This window comes from Struthio camelus, chromosome 20 (genome assembly GCF_040807025.1).
Source record: "Struthio camelus isolate bStrCam1 chromosome 20, bStrCam1.hap1, whole genome shotgun sequence".
Taxonomy (NCBI): domain Eukaryota; kingdom Metazoa; phylum Chordata; class Aves; order Struthioniformes; family Struthionidae; genus Struthio; species Struthio camelus.
In genome coordinates this window covers 193,298-208,895 of record NC_090961.1, presented here as the reverse complement: position 1 = coordinate 208,895, position 15,598 = coordinate 193,298, and the positions used below count along the sequence as shown (strand labels likewise).

Below are 15,598 nucleotides of genomic sequence, written 5' to 3'. Positions count from 1 at the left end.
TTTTATATTTCCATTGATTCACTTCTCTTCGGCTAAACTGTATCAAGTGACCTTTCTCTGTATGTATTGTCTCACCTATGATGAACTGCAGGTTAGGGAATTTACAAATTAGAGATAGCATCGGGACCACCATGTGTAATTGTCCCTAATTGCCATGTTTTCTATGAATTTGCTTAATCCTGTATTCATTTCAATTATATTTTTGCCCCGAACTTTTCTGTGCTAAGTCCAGTTGAGTTTCCTTTGTGTATAATTTACTTATATGTTGCACAGAGAAAACAAATGTGGTTTTGTTTTGCTTTAAAATTACTGTATAATTACTTAATTGGATGTTCTAAAATCTGGATTATAGAAAATAATGAATAATGGCTTCCTATTCCCCTGCTTATTGATGGTCATATAGACCTCTATCGTATTCTCTCACAGTACCTAAAGAACTCTCCACGTACAGAAACTGTTCCATACCTCTGGCATATAGGGAACATTCAGAGAGTCACAGAGAGTACTGTTCATTAAAGGTGTATTCTGTGACTGATTTTGCAAAAAAAGTACATTGACCAAGGTCACTGTTAGGTCAGTGCACAGTGATAGAGATTTGTCCCCCTATCTTATTTAAGAAATTATTGCGCAATTAACATAAGTCAATATTACCTAATGTTATATATTTTCTTTCTTGCAGATGCAGCAGCATAAACTGCAAGAACACAGACATTTGCATCCACATTTAGATAAATTCAGAAATTTCTGTAGTGGGAAAAAATCTTGCTTTGCTGCTGCTCTGTGCATTATTACTTTAACTTCAATGCTCACAATTTCTTATCTTAGGTTACAGAGACTTTATCTCCTGCCAAAAATAATTCAAGAAGGTAGCAAATGTAGAGGGGAGATTGCCAATAACACGATAACAGCATTAAGGGGTAACAGAACTTTTATCATTGCCCCGTACTTTGATGACAGAGAAAGCAAAGTCACCCGTGTGATTGGGATTGTTCACCATGAAGATATAAAAGAACTTTACTGCTGGTTCTGCTGTCAGCCTCAGGGAAAGATATATGTGTCAAAATCACAAATTGAGGTTCACTCAGATAGATTTGGATTCCCTTATGGTGCAGCAGACATAGTTTGCTTGGAACCCCAAAACTGCGATCCGACGCATGTATCGGTTCATTGGTCCCCCCATGGAAATATTGACCAGCTGCCAAGGTTTGAAATTAAAAACCGCAAGGCCGAGACCTTTTCTGTTGACTTCACTGTATGCATCTCTGCCATGTTTGGAAATTACAACAATGTCTTACAGTTTATACAGAGTATGGAGATGTATAAGATTCTTGGGGTACAGAAAGTGGTGGTCTATAAGAACAGCTGCAGCCAGCTGATGGAGAAAGTCTTGAAGTTCTATGTGGAAGAAGGGACCGTAGAAATAATTCCCTGGCCAATAAATTCACACCTCAAGGTTTCTTCTAAATGGCATTTCACTCAAGATGGAACACACATTGGCTACTATGGCCAAATCACAGCACTAAATGACTGTGTATATCGTAACATGCAGAGGAGCAAGTTTGTGGTTCTTAATGATGCTGATGAAATAATTCTTCCCCTTAAGCACCCAGACTGGAAAACAATGATGAGCAGTCTTCAGGAACAAAACCCAGGGACTGGCATTTTCCTCTTTGAGAATCATATCTTCCCTGAAACCGTATCTACCCATATGTTCAACATTTCATCCTGGAATACCGTGCCAGGTATTAACATACTGCAGCATGTTCATAGAGAGCCTGACAGGAAAGAGGTAATCAATCCCAGAAAAATGATAATTGATCCAAGAAAAGTGATTCAGACTTCAGTCCACTCTGTCCTGCGTGGTTATGGGAAGAGTGTGAGTGTTCCTGTGGATGTTGCCCTTATTTATCACTGTCGGGTGCCCCTCCAAGGAAACCTTCCCCGAGAGTCCCTCATCAGGGATACCACACTGTGGCGATATAACTCATCATTAATCATGAATGTTAACAAAGTGCTGCATCAAACAGTACTGGAAGCTCAACAGTGAAACCTGGGTTATAAGGCGGGAAAGTGGAGAGCTGCCCACATCCTCAGGGAGCAGAGGATATCACTTAAAAGTTCACACTGGAAATGCTTCCAGATGAAGATTTTTGTAAAGCTTTGGGGGAAACATTCCTTTTACGTACTGTATAAAGGTAAATGCATTTTATCTGTGACCTGAAATACGGTACCTTGTAATTATCCAGAGTGATCAAGCTCTATTACAGACTTGATTTCCTTAGATAAAGTCTGTTGTGCAGCTGAGATGTGAGAGCTGAGGCACAATGATAAGATAATTTCTTCTTTAACTGCCTGTAAGTATGAAAGGGCATTATTCAAGGCATAGGAACTGATCATACTGAAATAAGATTAAGTACTGATTTTCTGCTTTCTCTCTTTTTCTTTTCCCACCTTCATATATGTTGTGCCTAGTACAACAACCCTGTAAACTGCCTGAAGAAGGAACAGATGAGTTTTTGTTATCTGTATCTCTAAAGTACTAGGTGGAGGGGGAAAAAAAAAAAAAAACACACAGCTGCATTAAGTGGCTGCTAAAAAAAATACAGCTGTGTTTAGTAGTGACTGTTGGACATGGCTTGGAACAGCATCTTCCAGATGAAGACCCATATTGGCATTTATACTGCAGCTTGTTAGAATGACAGAGAGAATAGGAAAATACACCAACTGCAGCACTAGATCTATCACTTTTTTGGAAGTACTTCTTCCTAAGGGAAATTGGAATTTGTAGCAAAGCTGTGAGTCATTCAGCAAGGATTTCTGTAGGTGGTATTACCTCTTCTGGCAATTTTAAAATGAGTGTTTTCAATAAACAATTACTAGTATGAGTCAGATGATTTAAATCATGCTAAAAAAAAAGCTGTAAGCATTTTTCAGGCTATGTATAGAATTAGAACTACAGTCATTAGTATTAAAAATAGCATTCCTGAATTATTGTAGTTTTTAATGTTATGACTTGGGTACAAAATTCTTATGCATCAAAGTTGTGTAAAAGATAAACTAATGCATTGTGAAAAATCACTGAGTATACCTTTTTCTGTAATAATAATAATAAATTATATTCTTGGGAACAGGGTTTGTTAAAGTGGTGACTTATTGTAGCACTAAAAATAGCTGTTGGAGTTTTGCCAATTGAGACAACTGCATGGGTCTGTGAGATCTGTAACTTTAAGAAGAAGGCTGGTACCCTTTCTTGCTACCTACAGCTGTTCTGAATTCCTTAACAGGAAAGTGCTACTTTGAGTTGGAAATCTATAAAATAGAGGTAAGGGATACATGCTGATGTTGTGAACTGAAGGAAGACTATTTCCACATGGGAAGACAGCAAGGAATGATGACTACTTATGATACAAGAGGTGGTGTTGTGTTTTGTTTTGTTTTTTTCCCCCCCTTCTCCCAGACCTTGAAGACTCATAGCAACCTGTTTCTTCATTCACCAAAATCAGACACCAGGTAAATTTTAATGCTTTATATGGCTGGTAAGCTGTATGGTGTTGCTTCATTACGTGGGTGTAAAGTTACAGATCTTTCTTTCCCAACCCCTACGTAAATAAGCAATGTAATTATTCATTTCTAATCTAAAGATCAGATGGAAAGAAAAAACAAGCAAAAAAATACACTCATTGTAATTTCTCACTTTTAGTCATGTTTGCTAAGCCCCACAAGGAAACCTGTGTATGTATGTGTTTGGGCAGGGGGAGAGGGAGTGAGATTACATGTGAACATTCTTTTATTTAACTTCTAGTCTGTCATGTTTTTCATTGCCTCTTCTGTTTTGTGTCGGCACATGCTTATGTCCTTATGAAGCTCTCTCACTAGTAGATTAGTATCATTAGTTAGCACATGTCCATGTGGAACTTCTCTTTGGCAGTCTTCAGGAAACAGTCTGCAAGTAACTTTGTAATCATGTCTGCAATAATCATCAACCTTGTTTTATAAAACTGAAAGGGTAGAACAGTGGTATAGTGTGTATCAGAGGCCTCTTATCCTGCTTTTCTGCTTTCATGCTCTGCCACAACAGAGAAAAGGAGAATTTAGGGATCTTAAATTGTTCAAAAATTTCTGAAACTTGTGAAATTCTTGTAGCAGAATCTCTTTCCCGCTAGTACGTCACAGCTTTACCAAGCTGTAACAGCTGCTTCACAGTGGCAGCATCTGCCAAGGTATAGATTAGGAAACTCTGGAAGCCGTAGTAATGTCAAAGGCACCTGCTGCAATGGAAGGAATTTGCTTGCTGAGGGGTCCATTTAGAATTATAGGCCTATACAGTTTAGAAGGAGTATCTGGAGGTCTGCAGTGCAACTCCCCACTCAAAGCGGCATAAGGCAGGATGGTCTTTGTCCAGATAAGCTGGACACACAACCTAACAGTGGAACAGGTTGCCCAGATAAACTACCTCAGTGGAAATTTCTCTTCATTAGAGCTCGCTGGAATTTCTCATTGCAATTTGTGACCATTGGCCCTTGTCCTTCTGCTGCAAGACTCTGAGAGGAGTCTGACTTCGTCTTCTCTCTGTCCTCTTATCAGGTAGCTGGAGACTGCAGTAAGATAACTCCCCCTCCCTGCCATTCTCTCCTGAAGGCTGGACAAACCCAGCCTTCTCACACCTTCTCCTTAGGCACTGCGTACTTCAGCCCCTTCTCCACCTCTGTGGCCTTTCACTGGACTTCTTCCAGTATGTTAATGTCTGTTTTGTACTGGGGAGCTTAAAATCAGACATAGCTGCAGATGTGATCTCAAGTGCTGAGCAGAGAGGAAGAATCCCTTCCTGACCTGCTGGCCATGCACTTGCTAGTACAGCTCAGTGTGCAGATGTCTGTCTCTGTCACAAGTCCTGTTGAATTTGTGCACCAGAATGCCTAGATCCTTTCCGGTAAAGCTGTTCAGTCTGTCCAGTTGTGTGGCATGGTTGTATCTCAAGTGCAGGACTTTGCATTTGCTTTGTTTAAACTTCATGAAGTTCTGTCAGCCCATTTCTCCTGTCTGTTGAGGTCCCTCAGAATAGCATCCCTACTCTTCAGTAAATTGATGGCTTTCCCTTCCCACGGTGCCCCCTCTCCCAGCCAATTTCATATTGTCCAGAAACTTGCTGAGAGTGCACCCTGTTGCATCATCCAGGTCACTAATAAAGAGGTTAAACAATATTGGCCCCAGTACTAGCTTTTGAGGACCACCACCTGTAACTGGTTGCCAGCTGGATTTTCTACCACTGATCACCACTATGAGCCTGGCAGTACAGTCAATTGTCCACTTGTCTTACAGTCCACATATCTAATCCATATTTAATCAATTTGGTTATAAGGACATTTCTGACATGTTCCTGTCTAAATTCCTGCTATGAAGGATTCTTAACTAAACTTTCAAAGCTAATATAATGTTTTATGGATAGCCCATGTTAATGTAGCTCCTTTAAAGTAATCTGATTTACTGCACACATTATGCACAGTGTGGTTATGCCCATGTTAACAGTGCTGAGAGCTGGATTTTGAGAAGTTATTGAAAGCCTTTTGTTTCATGTGTATTTTCTTCACTTATGAGTGATACAGTAAAAGTTCGAAGAGATCATCACCTGTGCCCATGTCAGCATGGTTTGAAGCAAAAGCTGTGAATTCAGCTTCTAATTGATTAAAATCCTTGACTACAGGCACTTTCTCAAAATAAGTTTGTGTGCATACCGGTGGAAAACTCAATATTTAAGACACTAGCCTTGCATTCAAGGGACACTGCTCCCCTGTGACTTCATGCACTTCCTGTCACATCACTCAAGTACAGACTCTTGCACACAGAAACTCCTCTCCCATGTCTGCAATTTATACCGTGTACCTTTGGGAACCTGGGCTTTCACTCAGTAGTACTTAAGAAACTAGGTCTCCACCGATGATCCTGTGACAATAAAAATCATATAAACGGTATCTACGATAGGCAGTTTTATCTTTTCAGGTACCTGAGTCAATCTTCAGGCAACCTTATGTTTTATAGTTGTGTAAAAATAGACACTAAGGGGAGACTTTATTGTCAGAAAACCCCAACACACTTCTAAAGCATGGGAGTTGAGATGTCACAGATACAGCTTTTCGGTACAGGTCAAATTCGACAGAAGTATGTGGATAAATATTTGCTTCTCAGTGGTTAACTCATCTTTACATGAGCTTTCCTACAGCTGATCAAAGCCAAAAACCTTTTTCTACGCCTTTTCTTTTCTTCTTCAGAACTCTGAGTTTCAGAGACGTGGCAGTCACCCTGTTTTTTGTCCCTGCTTTCCAATCTAAATTTAACAACTTTAAGCGCATCATTATATTAACTGCATTCTTTGGAAAAAGTGAATGGCTACTAGACTGCATTTAATGTAAAAGATCAAGTCTTACTGTAGGGATTGATCATCTTTCCTTTCATTATAATTCCACCTACTGATGAACTAAGCTACGTTCTGTAGGAAACATGGACTATGAAATACTGATCAAAGCACTTTGAGTGAGATATTGAAAACTCTGTAGAAAGAGTATTTCATGAGATGACCAAGACATGGTCCAAACTGTTCCTTTAGTATTTGTGCCACTGAACAGCTACCAGAGTAGCACAATGAATTTATCAGTGGGGTTAATGAGTTGTTTCTGTCCCAATTGCACCATCAGGAAATATGGTAACAGGTTCTCTAAGGTTAGTTGCCATGGCAAGCTTTATCAGGTACCTGAAAAGTTGGCTCATTCTGGCTGAGAAAAGCTTGCATCAACGTACTTCTGAGCTTAAACAAATTATTACTGTTAGCATCTGATCCTAGTTAAAGGATTCAATTGAGTCCTCAATTTCAAAGGCTAAGCATTTAAAGCTATCATAAAGGGAAAAAAAAAAAAAGTCCTGAAGAGATTGATACTGGGGGGAGAGAGAGAGAGAGCGAGAGTGCGCAGGTCTGCTCTGTTCTCATTTGAGGTCAACAGCTGTGCACTGTAACCAGTACTTGCTGTTATGTGTACAAAAGCCTATTGTTCTAAAATAGTAGCTTCACCTTCTGTTCCAACAACAAAAAATAGGGCAGAAGTCAGGTCAAATACTACTTCATTTTAGACTTAATGGTGGATTTGAATGGTTTAAACTTTACAAACTATGCTTCAGAGCCCAATAAGTATGCTTAAACATGAGTACAGACAAAATTTAGTGGTGAATATTGTTAGCATGCTGTGTTGCATTATGTCAAAAACAACCCATCCCCAAATGCCCAAATAAAAGTAAGTGATTGTGCATTGCATGATGATACCATTAGGTGCGCAACTTTGGTTCATGCAAAGTCTTATTTTATGGACACACTGCTGATAGTCCATATATTCCTGAAGATTCTGCCATGTGTGATCTTTTCAGCCATGTTCTTTCCATAACACCAAATGGATACTGTGGTCTGGCATACTGGTGGCAAAAACCAAGCCCATATCATTTTGGCCGTTTAGTCCATTTAACCAAGACATTTCACCAGCCAAAAAGCTTGAACCTCTCTTTGACTTTCTATACTCTGGTAGAGGCCAGCGGCTTATCAGTTTTTCTGTCCTCAAGTCCATTATATACAGGTATCTGTTATCAAACAGTAGAGCAAATATCTCTCCAAAGCCCAGCAAGGACACGTTTGAGAAGTCAGGAGGTTTGATGACCCTAGAAGACAAGAAAATATCATTAGAAACTGTGTCGCTATGTAGTTGTGAACCTGCTTTACTATAAATAAATTCTTATGTGTGTCTATAGAGAATAAGTGTCTAAACTCATCATTTCCAAATTATTTAGAAAAAACTTGATGCAAATTTTTCAAATTACTTCAAACAACCGAACATTTATCTTGAGTCAGACTCGAGGTTTCAATTCTGACTTTGTGCATTCAGGACAGACTCTTCTAAATATAAGTAGAGGTTAAGGCTTGAAAAGGATTCTGTATAGTTCAAGGGGGGGGGGGGGAAAAAAAAAAGAAGTCTGTTTCCAGATATGCATGAAAGAGCAAATGTACTTGTGTTTTACAGTAAATTATCATAGGGATTTGAAGCCTAAATGTCTTTAAACTAAGAGGAACAACCTCTTATTATTCTTTTGACTGCTCTTTTAAAAGCTGGAAATAAAACACAGAAATGCCCCCTTATGATGGTAAGATAGCTCATTCAGGATTGAGTCTTAACGGCATGCTGTGTTAGTGACACTTAGCCTAGGCTAACCATTTTCATCTTGGGGAGAAATAACAGTATTTGTTAGTTCCAGTATGTCTTTGGGGTTTTTTTGCCTTACTAAATAAAACTTGAACAAAAACTGGAGAGAATAAGTTTCCCACAACTGACCAGAGCATTTGATTATAGCATTACATGAAGTACAGAACTGGGGTATGAACATGTACTGAGATGCAAGTCCGTTCTCAGCAGCACAGGCTGCTGTATGCCCTTTTGAAAGATGGGAGGACAGACTAAGAGGTAAAATCATTGAATTATTCTTAGTGAGAAGCAGCACTTGTTCTGGAGTAAATCATCTTACGGTAGGGCACTCTACAAATATTCAGGCCTTTTAACAGTTCTATAATGCAACTTTTTCTTTAAAAAGTTGCTGTTTTTGATGCCACCATTTCTAACAGAAAAAGCCTCATTCTAAGTGTTTAATGAAACAGAATGCCATCTTGTTTGATTCTTCTCTACAGTCTGACAGATTTCACTGTCATTCTGTAGAGTTATCAAGAACAACAGATCTCAGTTCAGCAGTGCTCTAAGGAAAAACAGTCTTTTTAATTTCTTGTCTCACCAAATGCCTCTCTAAATTGGCCATGCAGACTGCTATGGCAGCACTAACTCCTAGTCGCTACTGTCTCATGTTCACAACTGCAGCTGGTAGACTTTAGTCTATGTTGAAACTCTTCAGCTTATGTATTGAAAACACAAAACATGATTGCTATTTTGGTTTTTGGCCCCAAGCCAGTCAAATCAATAGGTGAAATGTATAGAGTTTAAGTTAGAAGAAAACCTGGCAATTTGCGTAAAGTAAGAGGTTTACAGAACTTCTGGAATTTGTATCAAGATTCTTTTGGCCTACATCTAAAATAAGTTATTAAAACTAAAAGTAATATGTTCTACTTCTTACTTAAAGAAGACCTAGAGAATAAGTTTACACACCTTAGTCTTAAACTGAAAGATTTACCTGAGAATATCATAGCTGGCAAAGTCCCACTGGTACAATCCTAGAGCTGAACTGCACACTATGTATTTACCATCAAAGTGCAGTCTGGGCTGCAAGGAGATGCTGCGATCTTCAGAAACAGATAACGTTTTTAAACACTTGCAGTTTATTTCCCTTCCAATAGGCCAAATCTACAATTAAAAGACAGTTTAAGACTGTAAAATATTCAAGTTATAAGCCATTACAAAAATAGAGCAAGGGTCACAGTCTCTTTTTAAGCAGCCAGTAAATGTGCATATGATCTTCAGAAATATTTTTCTTCTTTAGGTGGGAACTCCAATTCCATAATGTCCTGTCTAATAGTACAGTTTCAGTATGTTTTGTTTCTACCCTGAAAAATCCCAGTGAAAGCTGATTGCCTGGTTGTTATTAAAAATATCAAAAAATCCCATCATCCAATTGGACAGAGAAGGAATGATGTTTCAGTTACGAAACACTTGTAGCCCCAATGAATTTGCAGCATCCTTCAATCCAAAAGACCCCAACAACAGCGATATTTGTAGCAAGTGCTTCACTTTGAAGTTAGCACATCAGGCAAGCACTAAAAGCACTATTTTTTTGCATTACCATTCCCCTGGACCTACCACTCAAAGCACACCCGGCTATTTGGTACCTATATTTAAATCTAAACATAAAGAAAAGCATTAAAAAGTTTGTTTTCATAGAGTTACCTGTCCTATACACAACTTTACAAGCAGGGAATATGGGAGAGAATAAAGCAATATATTATCTGTAAACTTCAGAGAAGTGCTCAAGCATTCCATTTCCCTGGATACTGCAATGTATATTATATATGGTACATACCTTGATTTCATACTTATCTGCACTTAGAAGAATATAATCCCCAGGACTATGCATAAGAGATTTGACTTTGCACTTCTGCAAAACTACCTGTAATTGAAGGAATATATTAAGGATGAAATTACTTATTTTGATGCTGTTAATTACCCGAACTTTCATTTGCATTTTCTAATTCATTGACAATCTGAGTACTGTACTCTTCTATGAAGGCAACACAGATATTTTTAACAACTGAAGGGAAACTAGAATCTACACTCTTCCTGTTTCTACTAGTTGCAACTTACTATATTAATTAGCTAACATATTATACACTTCCCCTCTAGAATTCTCCTCCCTATCACCGTCCAAGTTCTGGAATACTCAGATGAAAAATACTGTTTCCTGACTTGCAAACACTCTTCATGCTTAGATTTTGGTTATCAAAATCATTTGGTTATTCTATTTAAAGCTTCTTTCTCTCAGAAGCACAATATTCATTCATTCTTTGAATCAAACACTGACGTGTAGTATTATTCCAGCTGCTTTGGAAGAGAAATCTCTTCAATGGTCTGAAAGGTTTTATTACAGCTGCCTTAAGTATCTCTTCTGCTGAAATGTTGTTGTGCAGTATTTGCGTTTCCTGAGGTTCTTCAGGTTCTACACCCAGGTGCAGGATTAGGGTTAGGAAACAGAAATACAAAATACATGTAGCAAACTTCTTGCAAACAGGTGTTTTGCAAGATTAATTACAAATCAATATTCCCACCTTGGTGACCCATTCTGTGTGTCCAGTAAGGGTATTCAGGCACGTTCCTGTTGATAAGGCCCATACTTTCACAGTGAAGTCTGCAGAGCCACTGACCAGAATATCAAGTTCATCGTTGTAATCCACACTAAAAACTACAAGCAAAGAGGGTTCTAAATGAGAAATACCAGTCTCTATGCATGTGTTTTTCTGTAAGCGAGGCACCAATTAGGTCAAGTAACCTCAAAATTCATACACTTTATACATACTTCATGCACTACTACGGCTTTAACTGTTGTTCTTAAATTGTACACTTGAATTGTTACTCTGGACTCCTAAGGTTACATTGCAAAATTACTGATTCATGTGCAAATTACAAATATGTAAATCGGTGGTTCCAGTTTGGTTGCAAAGCACAACTTAAATAAGCTAGCTTATATTGCAGGAGTTCAAATAAGTCAATTCCCGCAGGATTAGTATATTTGTTATATCTCCTTACTCCAAAGAGAGAAACCTACAGCTGAGTTGCAGATATTTTGCAGTAGAGGAGGGAGAACTTCATTATGAGAGAAATGCAAATAGATTCTCAGGTCCTATCACGCTCTTCCTTGTAATCCCCTCTCCAGTTTGGGGATATAAGGAACTCCTATTGACATGTGTTCCCTGTTACCTAGGATCTGCATCTTTTTGTCAGACTCCAAAACACTGAAACACCACAGCGCGTAGTATTATGTCTATGCACATGCAAAACACTAACTAGCATGACTAAGCCTTGGCATTATTCAAGGGCAGAAAGGTCTACATCAGTTTTGGCTACTTCCCTCAACAAGGTGACTTGGGACAAAAAAAAAAAAAGGGGGGGGGTATTCTGCAAAGAGTTAAGTTAAATTATGATTTGTTTGATGGCAATGTGTGTTACTTGTCTGGTGAACTTAAAAACTGAAAAGGTTAACATACCTGCACCTGTGTGTCCTCTAAAATGCTGTGTCTTGGCCCCAGAGCTCCATTCCCAACAGGCTACGGTGTTATCAAAAGATCCTGTTACGAGTTTTTGTTCATCAAACTTCACTGCAGCACAAGTATGTGTCTGGATACCGTATATGCACTGACCTGTGCTTACATCCCACAGTTTTGCAGATAAGTCATCTGATCCTAGAATATGAAAGAGTAGGATAGTTGGAAATGAAGAGTAAGTAATATTTCCAATTTTATATTGGTTTTCCTTTCATACAGCACTTTCTCACTAGGTAGTGCTTTCAAGCTGCTTTGTCTCAGCACTACACTGAAGCCAGTGTATTCTCATCTCAGCTGAGCTAGTAGGTGTCTGGCCTCCCAGTTTCCCACACCCTTTTTGCACCTTCAGCAGATTCCAGCACTCTTGTCTGCTTGACAGTATCTACTGAAACACATACTGAAGTTTTTTGAAGTTTTATATGATGCATCACTCTCAGGTTTGCAAAGCCAGTGACTATAATGCAAGCTTTAGTTTGCTTCAGGTGGGGAAACAGTCCATCAAATCTCTTTATAGAGAAAGACGGAAGGACAGCAGGCGAATACCTGGCCCCTTCACCTGCTGGTTTCCTTTCTCCTCCTAAGTTTCACTTTTTTTTAATGCATAACCATAACTCAAAGCCTGCTTGCTTTGTAGAGCAGAATAAACCCTAGACTCTTTCACATGTTTTTCTCTACAACATGTGGTTTCAGCATAAAAGAGGGAGCTGTTTTTCAGTAAGGTTTGACAATGCCACCTCCTGAGTATTTTTCACTCCCTGCTGACTACTAGGGAAGCAAAAGACTTGTTGGAGACTAGTTCCTAGTTTCTCACAATCTTCTTAATGTACCCACAAATGTGGGAGTACTACTCAGTACTCCCAGCTTATTCTATAGCACTGTTGTCTCAAGTGCCATAGTTAGGAATTCCTTGGAATATGCTCTGGCAACAGTTCACTGTAACTTTGTCACTATTCTTTCTTACTTAAGGTTTCATATTTGGTCTGGCTGTATTCCTAAAGTCAAACTGTAATCTAGGAGTCTGCAGTTTTTAGGAAGGAAGTTGAAATCATTCTTACAATGTGTAATTCAGATGAGTAGCAAGGCTAGATCTAGTTCACAAGTCTTCATACATGCTTTTACATTATATTAAGAATTGAAAGAGTTTACAGATCATACCACAGAAATTGTCATGCTGGGAAGAAGACAACAGAATTTTCCTGCCATGTTTCGGAGGCTGCAGTGATCAGATAGTCCAAACAAGGTCCCTTTAATCTGAAGAAGGTATCCTCTAAGAGGATAGCTAACATATCTGTACTTCTCAAATGGGCTTACTGTTCTGAAGAATTATATGCAGCACTGTTGGCCTTTTTATTGATTTAAAAAAAAAAAAAGAAAAAAAAAAGAAAGAAATAAGTCTCTTTGGTCTTTCTATTGAAGTGACCAGTTAGCTTTTTAGTGTGCCAGGTGTTTCAGAAATTGCAAAAATAGTAATTTTGAAAACCTTAATCACCAGCACTGTGAAAATAACTTGCCTGGTTAAGGAAACTCAAATTGTCACTAATCTCATGGGGAAAAAAGACAAAAGAAGAATTGTAAGACTCCAAGTTTTCTGAACTTCGTACCTGTACACAGAAGTCCATCTTTATAGTAAAGTGCATATACTCTGGCACTGTGTCCAATTAAAGAGGATGTCTCAAAGGCTTCGTGGTCCTTCAGTTGCTTCATCCTTAAAATAGCCTTTAGGTAAACCTTCTTCCAATGTAGAGGGTCCTGAACAGAGTCGTCTATTTGCCAACCTAAATTCTTACATGCAGTCTGCCACACCTCTGTACAGGCACTTATAACCTTATTCCACTGCTTAGAGACGAGGCAACATGTGAGTAAGGTCTGAGGATCGAGCCATTTTAATAGGTAAAAACTAAGTTCCAGCGGAAGAAGTTTGAGGAAGTCCCTCTTGAGAAGAATCTCTAGATTATTGGAGAGGTGCCTGAGCTGGACTGCTCCACTCAAGCTAATCAGGTGATCCAGAGTTTCATTTTTCTGCAAGTCCGTCAGAGAAAGAAATGTAATAGAAATGTTATCAAGCCATGCTTCAAAGTCCTTTTTCTCCATAAGGTTATGGAAAAATTTACCTGTGATACATCAAAATACTGTATTAGTTCTGTTCAGAAAACAAGATAAGCATCACATCTTTATTGCTGGTACATCAATATTCCAAACTGCATGTTAACACATGGACTGAAATGACCAAACACATCTTAAAATATTCAGTAGGTTAGTACTAAGCATTTGCAAATACTTTGAACTATTAGATGTCCCACATCAGACTTAGATATGAGTTGTATGGAGCCAGTACATGTTAGCATTCACTATGGATGTTAACATCCTTCTTGTTCTAGGTTAACACTTTCAAATTCTGAATTCAATAAGGTCAGGGTTGGTTCAAGTTTTAAACTTATGGCAAATAAACATTGTCTTACAGTTTACCCACGGATAACATTGATATGGAAGGAAACAAATCATACAGATAGGGTGATGAGAGGCTACTTACTAACAGAACTTACTCCATGCATTTGCCCTATACAAAGTAGGTAACTGTGCGGTTTTAAAAAAAGATACAAAGAGATTTCTCAGGAATTGGGATGAAGTTATGTGTTAGCCAACTATTTGGCTATTGTAAATTGCACTGGTATAATATCAGTTTTGACACTTCTTTTTTAATTGTTTCCTATCTTCTAGGTTTATTTCCAGTGAACAGAATTAACTATGAAATTGCGGGTTTAAAAACTACCTCTTTAACTATGTGCATTTATACTACATCGGGGCATCTCTAGTTCCTGCAGTAAGTTTGAATAAACGATTAACAAGATAAATATTGGGCAAACAGTTAAAAAGCCATAATTAATTATTTTCTCTGGAAGAGCTAATTCCATCCATTAGACAACTGGCTGAATTCAGTATACAGCTCCCAAATCCAAAGAATTGAAGAATCTGAGTGGGAGTCAATAACATGTTTATTTTTATACAGGCATTTTATCTTCATCGAATAAGACTTTAAAATACACCTCTTAAAAATATGGAGTCATAGTACAGGGAAGCACAGTCCTCACTGTGAAAGGCTGCCTGTGGTATGCGGAGAAACAGCAGCTGTTGCTAAAAACAAGAAGGTACTGGGTGTAAAGTGCATATAGACAGCTATTCCTATCAAGGCGTGAGTTCACACAGTAACTTTAACGGACGGCTCTTACCGGCTTTCCCCAGCACGCATGACAAAGGATACTTTCGCTATTCTAACAGGCATGTATTCTCTTAGGACCAAACAAACCTCTAACCGTTTCCCTACTGATAAGAATTAAATGAGATCTAGGGCGTTTGTTGTACGCGATGCGCGGAGCGAATGCGGAAAGCAACGGCCGGAACCGACGCTCCGCGCTGCCCGCGCGGGTGCCCCGCCGCCGCCATCCGCCTCCGCACGCAGAAAGCGCGGGGGGCTGCCGGCGCCGCTCGGCCCAGTCCCGCGGGCTCACCTCAGGTGGCGGCCGGGCGCGGGGCGTCCCTCGGCAGGCGGCTCGCGCGGCTCCCCGCGGCCCGGCAGGGGCCCGGGCGCCCCCGGGGCCATCGCTCCCGCAGCAGAAGGATGGGCTCCGGCCACTTCCGCGGCCCTCACCGCGGCCCTGCGGCCGCCCTCGGGCGGGCGGGGCGGGGCGAGGCGAGGCTCGCGCCGCGGCCGGGCCCCGCTGAACCGGCCGGCACCGCAGGGAAGGCGCTGCCAGCACCCGCGGCTCTCCGCGCCCGCAGCTTCCGGCGCTCGCCTCTGGCGTCATCGCTCCCAGC

At 39.7% G+C, this 15,598-nt stretch overlaps 2 protein-coding genes across 4 annotated transcripts; one reads left to right on the top strand and one right to left on the bottom strand.

Moving 5' to 3' along the window:
• Positions 1-700: 700 nt before the first annotated feature.
• Positions 701-2,177, top strand: LOC104149498 (uncharacterized). Its single transcript, XM_009683145.2, has one exon. The coding sequence runs from the start codon at positions 803-805 to the stop codon at positions 2,045-2,047; it is 1,245 nt and encodes a 414-aa protein (XP_009681440.2). The 5' UTR covers positions 701-802; the 3' UTR covers positions 2,048-2,177.
• Positions 2,178-7,093: 4,916 nt separating this feature from the next.
• Positions 7,094-15,408, bottom strand: FBXW2 (F-box and WD repeat domain containing 2). Of its 3 annotated transcripts, none has more exons than XM_068915226.1 (7): positions 15,292-15,408; positions 13,387-13,896; positions 11,729-11,923; positions 10,793-10,926; positions 10,051-10,137; positions 9,208-9,377; positions 7,094-7,695 (listed from the first exon to the last, which is right to left on the bottom strand). In XM_068915226.1, the coding sequence occupies exons 2-7, from the start codon at positions 13,874-13,876 to the stop codon at positions 7,407-7,409; spliced, it is 1,365 nt and encodes a 454-aa protein (XP_068771327.1). In that variant the 5' UTR covers positions 13,877-13,896; positions 15,292-15,408; the 3' UTR covers positions 7,094-7,406. The 3 variants fall into 3 exon arrangements, with proteins under 3 accessions (XP_068771327.1, XP_068771328.1, XP_009681441.2); XM_068915227.1 differs by having other exon boundaries at positions 13,387-13,804; positions 15,292-15,406; XM_009683146.2 differs by lacking the exon at positions 15,292-15,408 and having other exon boundaries at positions 13,387-13,989.
• Positions 15,409-15,598: the final 190 nt, after the last annotated feature.

What these genes read in the sequence shown, in the direction of transcription:
- FBXW2 (XM_068915226.1), bottom strand. Translation starts at nt 13,876, where the DNA reads ATGGAGAAAAAGGACTTTGAAGCATGGCTTGATAACATTTCTATTACA. An exon ending in AGATGGACTTCTGTGTACAG is followed by an intron (nt 11,924 to 13,386) that starts GTACGAAGTTCA and finishes TTCATATTCTAG; the next exon opens with GATCAGATGACTTATCTGCA. An exon ending in CAGATAAGTATGAAATCAAG is followed by an intron (nt 9,378 to 10,050) that starts GTATGTACCATA and finishes TTTTAATTGTAG; the next exon opens with ATTTGGCCTATTGGAAGGGA.
- LOC104149498 (XM_009683145.2), top strand. Translation starts at nt 803, where the DNA reads ATGCTCACAATTTCTTATCTTAGGTTACAGAGACTTTATCTCCTGCCA.